The 12039-nt window shown below is 33.8% G+C and overlaps 1 protein-coding gene across 35 annotated transcripts in view; it reads right to left on the bottom strand.

The window, feature by feature from the left end:
- Nucleotides 1-12039, bottom strand: part of LOC118199724 (uncharacterized) — a 203476-nt gene that overhangs the window by 135599 nt on the left and 55838 nt on the right. For 33 of the 35 annotated variants that reach the window (XM_085808940.1, XM_085808951.1, XM_085808945.1 and 30 more), the window contains 4 exons: nucleotides 10961-11005; nucleotides 9438-9515; nucleotides 6777-6821; nucleotides 3203-3244 (listed from right to left, as the gene is read on the bottom strand). In XM_085808940.1, coding sequence (XP_085665066.1) covers nucleotides 3203-3244; nucleotides 6777-6821; nucleotides 9438-9515; nucleotides 10961-11005 — 210 coding nt within the window. The remainder of the gene's footprint in view (nucleotides 1-3202; nucleotides 3245-6776; nucleotides 6822-9437; nucleotides 9516-10960; nucleotides 11006-12039) is intronic. The other 2 variants (XM_085808942.1, XM_085808956.1) reach the window with 2 other exon arrangements.

Raw genomic sequence — 12039 nt, 5'->3', positions numbered from 1 at the left:
AGTAACTAGAGGAGAGAAGAAAATTAAAAATCAATTACTTCAAAAGATAATAAATGCTGCATATTATTTATTACCTTGGGGACTTACTTCCCAGACTGCTTTAAGAAATACAACGCTGTCATAAAACTTTTATTTTATCATGTTTACATTACCTGGTATGAAATGAAGTAATTAATTTAGTTGCAGTTTGCATAACATGCATAGCTACGTATCAAAATACCCAAGGTGATCCATAAAATAATGAACATTTCAACAAAATTATTAACTGGGTATACTGCAAAAGAATAAACGTCAAGGAATGAAGGAGAATATTTGTTTCAATTGAACATAGAGCGTACTTGAGCGTTCCATTAATAGAGAATACAGTAGCAGATTCACAAAGATTATAAAAAGAGTAACACTTAAAACATTTTCTGGACATGCAAGAAGCCAATTACATAGTATTAACACTAATTTTATTCACTAGGAAAAGATATTCATAATTTTTCAAAGCCACTTTAATTATTACCTTTAATGTGATATGATGATCAGCCCTCCAACTACAATTTTTGAACTATTTATGCTTAATTACAGGTGTGAAAATTCTTTGTATGAAACAGTTTGTTAAGCTGATTTAATGTATTACTAGATTTAATGCATGTACCTCTGTTTTAATATAATGTTTTAAATCTTTACAGAATTTCAGGATACTCTGTATTTAAGGTGCAAGGCACATTTAAGTAATGATAAGGCTAAGAATAGTATGTGAAACAGTTCAAAAGCAAGGTAATAGGAACTACATAATATTAAATTGAGTAATTATTTCTATTTCGGGTCCTCCGTGTGATAAAAAAAATCGTGCTAAAATAGTTATAAAATAAAAATGATAAATATAATAATAATAAACTAAATAAAATGAAAAAATAATGCATTGTTAAATCGCAGAAAAGCCTGCATACGTGGTTTTACTTTTGCAGTGATAAAACAGTAATCTCACATCTGCAGATTTTTATGTTTTGTTGGTTATTTAGCTGTCACTATGCGTCAGTATGTTTTCAGGAGCATTAAAATCTCAAGGAAATTAACTTATTCATATTCGTATGCATTCTTTTGATCTACATTAGAATTTGTATGTACAGAGACACACATACATATATATACAGAGACAATATACGAGTATATTCAGTTTGAGTAATACAGGTCGAAAATTACCTAAAAATTTAAGGAAATAAAACCATTGTGATATATGCAATACGAAAAGTGTTCTATTAAGCTTGCTGGTTAAGCTGAAGGACACTAATTTTATTAACCGCCTAATAAGAAGGTTGTCTTTGAGGTGGGGATTTAAAAACTGAAACTATCTTGTATTTGTTTGCAGTTGAAGAAAATAGCCAGTTTATTCAACCCCAATCTCAGTTTATTCAAGCCATTTTTTCCTGGCTTTTCACTCGTATCGTTGTAGAATTATTCGGTAGGCTTTCAATACGAATCCACTAATAGGGAATAGTCGAATTTCAAATAAGTAGAATGTCAAAAAAGACTATATATAGTATAACTATATATAGTTCACTTCGAACATATTCAATGAAATCTGACTAATAAAATAATTAAACTTCTTTTTAGGAAAATTTTAACTAACACATTAGTTAAAATTACTACCTTTATTCTGTACTTCTTTATTAATTAAACTGATTAAATTCTTATATTCTTATTTTTTCCGTTTCTTGCCTTTCGTGTTGAGTTCTGTTTTGCACGGCTTTTGAAAATAAAACTTTATTTAAAAAACAGTGTTTTTATTGTGGTTACATTGCAGGTTTTTCTTAATTTGCATAACAAATTTATTTCAAGTGTTCCTGTTCTAAATTTCTCAACTTCCCCTCACATTCTCTCGCCAGGATGTTAGTGAAGTTAAGTGAAGTGCTATTTATACGTGTGATACTCTCAGTTTATTCAGAGCGTGTTTCGCTAGCTTAGCGCACGTTTCGTCGTTATTTCGGGGTCACACTAGTAAGCCCCTAGGCCTTATCAGTTTAGTATACGCCGGTTAGATTTCTGTGACTCCCTCTCTTAGGCGTAATTTTGAAGTGCGTTCTTGCACTCGTTTATTTTTCAGATTTGATTTATATTATAGTCTACGTTTAGTTACCGCAGCAAGTGAACGGTGTTTTTGTAACGCACGAAGTCCGTGCTTTGTGTTAAATTAGTTTGATTCAATAAAGGGTTATTTTGCACCCTTCTTCTGTGCTGTTATTTTGATTCACGCCTGTGCGAGAATTCGCCAGGTTCATTGTAGGATCTAAGTTAGTGTATGTGGACAAGTAGAGATAGATCTTACAGACAGATAGATCTTGCAGATAAAACAGACTTCCAACCAGGATTTTTCAGGTATATTGTATGTACCTTTGTTTCCATATAAAGTTTTAAATCTTTACAGAATTTTAGGATATTCTGTATTTAAGGTGCAAGGCACATTTAAGTGATGACAAGGCTGACGAATAGTATATGAAACAATTTAAACGTAAGGGTATTAGGAACTACATATTATTACCTTGGGTAATTATTTCTATTTCAGGTCCTTCACTGGGTATAAAGTCGTGCTAAAAATTAGGCAAAAAAAATAAAATAATGATAAACATAAATAATAATAAAGAAAATAATAATAAACTAAATAAAATGAAAAATAATGCTTCGTTAAATCGCAGTAAAACCTGCATATGTTTGTTTACTTTTGCAATGATGAAACAGTAATCTCACATCTGCATGTTTTTATGCTCTGATGCTCATTTAGCGGTCAGCTTACGTCAATATGTTTTCAGCAGCACTACAATCTGAAGTAACTTATTTTTATTCTTATACATCGTTTTGATCTACATTATAATTTGTAAGCCCACACACACACATACAGAGACAGAGACACAGACAATATATATTTAGGACTACAGAGGAAATATTTCCTTCACATTAAATAAGTCCATTACATGGCATAATTATAATTATTTCAGATATATTGATATTGAGATGATATGATATTGGAATATACTGTTTTGCATACAGGATTTCGCGTACTAATATTTCGTTTTCTTTTAAATGTGTTTTTTAAATTTTCTACAGATATTTAGGTTAATCTGTATTTAACGTATAAGTCCCATGTATGCAATAACAGTGCTGAGGAATATATGAAGCAATTCATAAGCAAGAAAATAAAAAGTTGCATTATTATTACCTTGGGGGACTATTTCCTTTCTGGGTTCACCGAACATAGAGCCTAAAGAAAAGGATGAAATAAGTTAACTAAATAAAATGATACTGTATTACATTGTCACATGACAGAAAAATGTCAACAATAATCTAACATACCGAGGTTTTTACATATTTATGTTTATTTAGCTGTCGATCTTCATTAGTATGTTTCCAACAACACTAAAATCTCAAGTAATTTAACTTAGTCACTTTCTTATACTTCATTTTCATCTAAATTAGAATCTGTACACTGCGGGGGGAGAAAGAGGACAGTTCGATATCTCCCGTTCTACTCGGCGGATTGACGAAATTGAAATTGCGTGTTACATGTCTCGAAAGCGCGACTCAAGATATATATTAGATTTATATATAGCCTTGTTCTAATATAGGTATTGTGACACAAAAAAGGACTATTTTTTAAAGTATAATTCGAAGATACATATTTTTTTACCTTACACGTACATATATTGTGTAAGAAAAACAAAGAATGTGTAAAAGGTAAATTATAATTTAAATTAGCAGCGTAAATTAATTTCCTAATGTATTCTAAAAATAGTAATCACGATTTGCACTGGGTCATTTCGAGACTAATCCATGTCATATGACTCTTGCATAACTCTGATAATGTAAATGGAATTAAAATCCAAACAGCCGAATAATAATTTTTCAGCAGTACTAATTATCCCATCAAAATGGGGTGAAACCGAACAAAAAGCATTTGAAGAGTTGAAAAAAAGGTTGATTTCACCGCCTGTGTTATCTCAACCTGACGGAAATAAACCGTTCATCATTAGGACAGATGCCAGTAATTATGCTTTAGGAGCAGTCCTTATCCAAGGAGAAGGCCCAGAGGAACGTGAGATCGAGTATGCAAGTCGATTGCTAACCTCAGGAGAAAGAAATTATTCAACTACCGAAAGAGAAACTCTTGCAGTAGTTTCGGCTCTTGAGAATTTCCGCGGTTATATAGAAAACCAAGAAATAATAATTGCATCTGACCATCAACCTCTTAAATGACAAATGAGTATTAAATCACCATCTGGTCGTTTGGCTCGATGGGCCCTTCAAATCCAGTCATATCATCCAAAAATTGTCTACACTCCAGGCAAATCCAATGTTATAGCAGACTTACTTTCTAGACCATCTTATGCAAATAATGACTTTGTTTGTGATTTAAATGCTGTTTTTATAGATTTACCACCATCCCCGAAATCTAAAGACTTTCGTGAGGAACAAATGAAAGATGAAGATGTAAGGAAGATGATAGAGTGTTTTGAGAGTGGCAAAAAAGATGAAAATTATGTAAATTAGAATAGTAGAGGATATCTCATGAATCAAGGAGTTTTATATCGTTACTCTTCCGACACAGACTCTGAAGAGGCTGAGTTAGTTGTCCCTTGTCAAGAGCGAGAACGAGTTCTACAACAGTATCACGATTCCCCCACTGCAGGACATTGTGGAGCTGAAGGCACGTACCATAAGATTGTCTCCAGGTATTACTTTCCTAGTATGAGAAAGTATATCTCAGAATATGTGAAAAATTATGCTGAGTGCAATCGGTATAAACCAAATAACCAGAAACCTGCTGGATTACTTCGAACACCTGTGCATGCACAAAGGTGTGAATCGCTATAGACATTTTTGGCCCACTTCCATAAACCCCAACTGGGAAAAAATGGATTTTTCTTATTGAAGACACCAGTACGAAATTGATAGAGCTCTTCGCCTTGGAAGAAGCCACTGCGAAATATTGTGCAAAAATCTAAATTGAAGAAGTGTTTTTACGTTATGGTTTACCCAGAAGGTTGATTAGTGATAATAGCACACAATTTGTTAGTGCGGTAATGCAGCAAACCCGTAACTTCCTTGGTATTAAACAAAAACTTATTCCTGTTTATTACCCTCCAGCTAATCCCTCCGAACGAAAGAACAGAGATTTAAAACCCAAACTAGCTATACTAGTCGGTGATGCTCACGATACTTGGGAAGAAAAACTGCCCATGATTCGTTTTGTCATGAATACAGCAACATGTGACACTACAGGTCATACTGCTACTTATTTGCAGTTCGGAAGAGAACTTAGGACGACGGATGACGTTAATCACGATTTAAGAACACTTGCTGAAAACGACAACTTTGTTGCTGAAATTACGCCGTATCTGAAAGAATTCGTCCGTTTAACACCTCAAATCAGGGAGCGTGTCGAACAAAAACAAGACAAAAGAAAGGAATACTTTGATAAAAGACGTAGACAAACTTACTATCAGCCTGGTGACAAAGTTTGGATAACTTGACTGTGACTCCCATAAGGAAAAGAGGCAGAGCTCGCAAAAATTGATCTATCGAACACGGACTCTTTGCGGGACGTCGTCAGAGCCCGAAGGGGAGCCTGTAACGAACGCTAGCAAACAGCCTCATGTACTGCAGCGCCACTTTATCGGACGCTATTCAAAAAACATAAGCCCCAACTAGTTAGTTTGAGTTTCGGCAGAGAACTATAAACATGAACTTTTTATTTCCATTTTGAGTAACATTTCTTTGTGTGACTTCTTGTTAGTTTTGTCATGCAACTTTCTTTACGTAGTGTTTCTGTTTAATTAAATTCCTTTTGTTAAATGTTAAAGTTTGTCTGGTTTAAATATTACCAGTTTTATATAACAATTTTACAGCTAGCCGTGGTCACAACGCTACAGATATCTAATAAGTTTTCACTGAATAAATTTTTGTTCGCAGCCTAGTTTACGACAAGGTTCAAACTGTGTATTTTCATTTTGTATATCTGCCAAATATTGCTACTCGTGTTCATCTTGAAGGGCGTGAATATCACGTGACTAGAAACCTGCACATTTCCTGATTTATCTTACGTTCCCTACGGAAATATCTGTAACGAGACCAAGTTTATAGATTCAATGGCATGTTCTACTATTACTATTAAGATACGTTATTGAATTCTTACAGCATTTTTGCCAAGAAATTATGTATTTTTGCAGATCGTCGCCTTGGAACCTCTTAACCAACACGGTGACCACGTGACTACTGGTCACGCCCCTTATCCTGTTCTGCGGATCGACTCTAAAGCACTAATTACCTGGAGCGCTCCTAGAAGCAATATAAAGAAAGACAGCGGGAACAAAGCACGCATCCCGAAGGTGAATTCTGCTAAACATCTGGGTATCACCTTCAAAACAAATTTCACCTGGTCTGACCATATGTATAGAGTGTGGGGCAAAGCTTATGGCATTATATTCAGGCTTTTTCCACAACTAAAATGTGAACATCTTTCTCTGAATTTTGAAAAGAGACTGTATGCTATCAGTGCTATTATAAACAGCGTTAAAAGAAGGAAATCGGAGCTATTCATACTTAATAAAAGAGTGGAAAATCCTGTCTTTAAAATTTATTTTTTGAAAACTGGATTTCATATACCGCCATCCTTTTTATAAATAAATTTTTAGTACACTTCGCATTTAAAGTATACGATCTATCTAAGTAAATATAGCGCAAAAGAAGATATAAAACAATTTACTCTCCAGATAATAAAAACTACATAAAATTACCTTCGCCTGTTACTTCCTTTTTCATTTCTTCACCGGGTTTGAAACCTAAAAAAAGGGGAGGGGAATTAATAAAAATAAAACAAAAAATAGTAGAATGCCACATCACAGAAAAAACAGAATATTTCGGATTAATCTCGCATATTCAGGTTTTTTTTTAATATTCTCGTAGTTATTTTATTATCGATTTGCATCAGTATGTTTCCAACAGAAATAAAATCTCAAGCATTTTAACTTATTAAAAAATCTCAAGTAGTTGAACTTATTAATATATTTATGCAAACATATATATATATTAATTATTAATATATTTATTAATATATTATTAATATATTTATTAATCTAAATGAGAATTTGTATTTACGCTCTCCCGCACACAGATATATATATATATGTGTGTAAAATATTAAAAAAGAAATAGGATGGCTTTGCTCTATGCGAGCCAGTAACTTTAATTAACTTTCTGCAATTTAGGATCTTTCCTCTAGACCAGTACTTTCCAGAACATTTAAGCTTATTACGTAACCGCTTCTATAAATAGAGAACTCGCGCCCTTTTGCTTCAGAAATTGGTGAAGCAATCTCTTCAAAAAAAGTGATTTACAGTGGAGTAGCTCAAGGCAGTGTTTTAGAACCGAAGCTTTTTACAATATTCATAAATGATATGCCTCTACCTTTTCATTCTAATATACTCAAATATGCCGACGACACAGTCATCGTCACCAGTTCACGAAGTCCAAATAATGCTTTAGAGAAACTTCAGCTCCAAGTCAACATTATTAACAAATTTTGTCAAGACTGGAAAATCAAACTAAATACTGATAAATGCTGCGTAGTTCTCTTTCGCAGATACAGAAAAAATATCCCAGCGAATATAAATATCCGACTCAATAACCAAGATATTCCTTTTGCCAACTCCTATAAATATTTAGGTGTCTATATTGACAAAACCCTAAATTTTAAAGATCATATTCAATATGTTACAGATAAGGCTAACGCTGCTTTCATTGCTCTCTACTCATTAATTGGAAGAAACTCCAAGTTAAACCTCCGTACCAAGAAAAATATCTACATCTCACTTATTCGACCAATAATCCTCTATGCAGTTCCAGCCTGGGCTACTGCCCGAAAAATAGACAGACAAAAATTAAATGTACTTCAAAACAAAATCTTACGTAGCGTAGTGAACGCACCCTGGTTCGTGCGAAATTCTCAAATTCACAAAGACCTGGATATCAATCCAATTCACGACCAAATCCTAATTTCTGCACACAACTTCTTTGAAGATATGAGAAATTCTCCCTATGAAGCTATTAAATCGCTTACAGACTATGACCCTACTATTGAGAACGTAGTGAAAAGACCTCGAACGATCCACCACAATTCTAAGTGGTGGTAGTGTATATAATGTATAAAAAAATTTTTTTTTTAAAAATTACTATTCCTTTGCAGTTACTATTCAAGAAAGAAGAACTTTGCAAAATTAGGACTTTATTTTTCTTCGATGAATTCTTCGTTTTACTACTTATTTAACCAAGATTTTTACTTTTTATTTTACTATTTCGTATCGTGTGTTTTAAAATCAAAGTTCGTGGTAACACCAAGTGCTTACTCTCACTCATTAGCCCTAGTGAGCTGCATGACCTCATTTTCGCCTTTTACAGTTTCCTAATCATTTAATGATTATATCGCAAGTTTAGAAGATTTTCAAGTGTTTCAAAAGACATAAGACTCTTAAATTCACAAATAGATGTTGCTTTTACTATGTTCGAACTTTATTTATTGCCAAAAACTACAAAAACTTCATTTTTCGAACTCTGACTCCTCGACCAATCTAAATGCCGGACGCTGATCACGTGTTCCTGCTCTTCTTGACTCACACAGAAGCTTAGACTTTCATTTCGCTTCTCGCCACCATTTGCGTATATAATCACCCATGCTATGCCATGATATGCAATTTAGCAAAACTTATTTTATGAGTTCTCTCATTTATTGTTCTCGCCTTTGGGCGCGGTGTATTTTAAATACACCTCTTAAATTTTTAACGTTATGGCCTATGGTAAAATGATAATATACTGGTAAGAGCTCCTAGTAGCTAAAGCCAGCAGTAAAGATATGATCCAAATCCTTTGCTTCAGAAGTTCTTTTCTTCCTCTGCTGCTAAAGTCTGTGCGGCGAAGCCCGCGCCAAACCTAATCGGCGCCACCGTGCAAATGTCTAGCGAGCGCCTTTATGCAGTGACGATATTAAAGGGACATTGCTTATGGTTAACATTTAAAATGAATTTAATATGAATAACCAAAAAAAAATTTTTTAATTACAATCTTTTTAATTCAGAAAAGGGACAATTAGAGTATAATTACTCGAAATATGTTTTTTTTATTTATTAACATTTGTTTATTAACAGCCTTCCAACTAATTTTTTAGAGCTATTTATACTTAAGAAAAGAGAGAAAAACCTTATCTTTGACATTGATTGTTATGCATACTGGATTTCATGAGGGTAACGTTTTTTAATAATCAGTTTTAAATCTTTACAGGTATTAGATTACTCTATAGACACATTTAGATTACTCTGCATGTAAGGTGCAAGACACATTTAAGTAATCGCAAGGCAGAAGAAGATATGAATCAACTTATTCACAAGATAATGGAAATCACATACCATTACTTTGGGTAATTATTTCCTTTTCTGGTTCTTCATGGGATTGACATCCTTCCAAAAAATGAGTAAAAATGTTAACTAAATAAAATAAAAAATATATTGTTACATTACAGGAAAGCCTGCGTATGTGGGGTAATTGTTGCAGTGATGACATTAAGCTCATATCTGCAGAGGTTTTTGTTCTAGTATGCTTTCAGCAGCACTAAAATCCCAAGCAATTTAACTTATTCATCCTTTTGATTAGAATTTATATATACACACAGATATACACCGATGAGCCATTACATTATGATGACCCTCAATCTATAACAATGGGCTCGCCCAGGAGCAAAAGCACTGCTCGTGCACGGCTGATGTTGCAGAATATAAAGGAGTTACGAATTCTTATTCCAAATATATGTACATAGTTTCCTCTGTTAATATGCGTTCTTTATATTTTTTAAGTGCATTATTGCTCATTTATTTGTATTTTATCATATTTGTACCTTTCGTACTGCACCGACAGTGGATGTCAACGCTATGTGATTCCGAAATTTGTGAAATGTGTAACTTCGCTGAACTCTGTGCGTTAAGTATCTGTAAATATGTTTATAATTTCTCCAATTTTACAGTATCATATTGATTATCTTCTGCTGCATTGTGTTGCATTTTGTAGTGCATCCGGCTTATGTATTTTCATTTTGTATATCTGCCGAATATTGCTCCTCATTTCATTTTGAAGGGCGTGAATATCACGTGAATACAAACCTGCACATTTCCTGATTTATCTTACGTTCCCTACGGAAATATCTGTAATGAGACCAAGTTTATAGATTCGATGGCATGTTCTACTATTACTATTAAGATACTTTATTGAATTCTTACAGCATTTTTGCCAAGAAATAATGTATTTTTGCAGACCGTCGCCTTGGAACCTCGTAACCAACATAGTGACCACGTGACTACTGGTCACGCCTCTTCTCTCTCTTAACCTGTTCTGCGGATCGACTCTAAAGCACTAAATACCTGAAGAGGTCCTAGAAGCAATATAAAGAAAGGCAGCCGGAACAAAACATGCATTCCGAAGGTGAATTCTGCTAACTATCTGGGTATCACCTTCAACACAAATTTCACCTGGTCTGACCATATGTACAGAGTGTGTGGCAATGCTTATGGCATTATATTCAGGCTCTTTCCACTACTAAAAAGTGAACATCTTTCTCTGAATTTGGAAAAGAGACTGTATGCTCAGTATTGTATGCTATCAGTGCTATTATAATCAGCCCTAAAAGAAGGAAATAGTAGCTTTTATTCTTAACAAAAAGGGAGGGGGGAACCTCTGTTTGAAATTTATTGCTGTCTAAACTCGATTTCATGTACACCCATCTTTTTTTTTTTTTTTTCGTTAAAATGTTTTCAAATTTTTACAGAGTTTTAGGACATCTGGTACTTAAAATGTAAGACACATGTGAGTAAATACAGGGCAGAAGAAGACGATAACGAACAAATTCGCAAGATAGTAAATGATGCATGTTATTTATTACCTGGGGATATTATTTCCTCTCTGGGCTTTTTACGAATTGATAGGCCTGAAAAAAAGAGGGGAGAAATTAGCTAAAAGAAAAAGAATACATTGTTATATCACAGAAGAACCTGAATATTTAGGATTGATCCTGAATGAAGCAACAGTAATTTACATAAGCAGGTTTCTACATTCTGGTAGACATGTAGGGTTTTCCATATTTTGCATAACATATTCATTTTAAGTTTTCCTGTTCTAAACTTATCAACTTCCCCTCACATTCCCTCGCCAGGGTGTAAATTTAAGTGAAGTTAAGTTAAGTGAAGTGCTATTTAAATGTGTGATTATCTCAGTTTATTCAGAGCGTGTTTCGCAAGCCAAGCGCACGTTACGTTGCTATTTCGCGGTCACGCTAGTAAGCCTCTTGGCTTTATCAATTTAGTATCACGCCGGTTAGATTTCTGTGAGTTCACCTCTTAGGCGTAAATTGAAGGGCGTTCTTGCACTCTATATTTTTCAGATTTGATTTGTATTATAGTCTACGTTTAGTTACCACCGCAAGTGAACGCACGAAGTCCGTGCCTATCTTTTAAATTAATTTAATTTAATAAAGGGTTATTTTGCGCCATTTTGCTGCGCTGGTATTTAATTCTAGCCTGTGCGAGAATTCGCCAGGTTCATTGTAGGATTGCAACACCATGAAAGAAAGCAAATACAAAAAAAAATATTGTTACAACTAATGTTAGTAGACTTATAAATTAAATTGTTTTATTCCCCGTGCAGTGCAGCGCGTGACGAATATTAAAGGAAAGCTAAGCTGGAAAACTAAAAATACAAGAGCATGTTTAACATTTAATAAATAAATATAACTTTTTGATTTCGTGAAAATGCTAGAAAATTCTCCCTCATTTAAAATCTTATAAAAGGAGGAAAACGTATCAGTTCAAGTGATTTTAGTTAGCTCGTTGTTGTTTTAAGAGTTTGTTTTAAAAAAACTGGTCTTGTTAACTGTAGCGAATTCGCGGATTAGCTTTCTTTAGCTGTTTTGAATTAAGTTCTCTTGAACGTTTGAGTAGTTAAAAAGATAACTACTGTGAGATA

This window comes from Stegodyphus dumicola, chromosome X2, assembly GCF_044657685.1.
Source record: "Stegodyphus dumicola isolate Sdum_Otavi_A_Nest chromosome X2, ASM4465768v1".
In the NCBI taxonomy this organism is placed as follows: domain Eukaryota; kingdom Metazoa; phylum Arthropoda; class Arachnida; order Araneae; family Eresidae; genus Stegodyphus; species Stegodyphus dumicola.
This window is presented reverse-complemented; position numbering and strand designations above follow the sequence as displayed.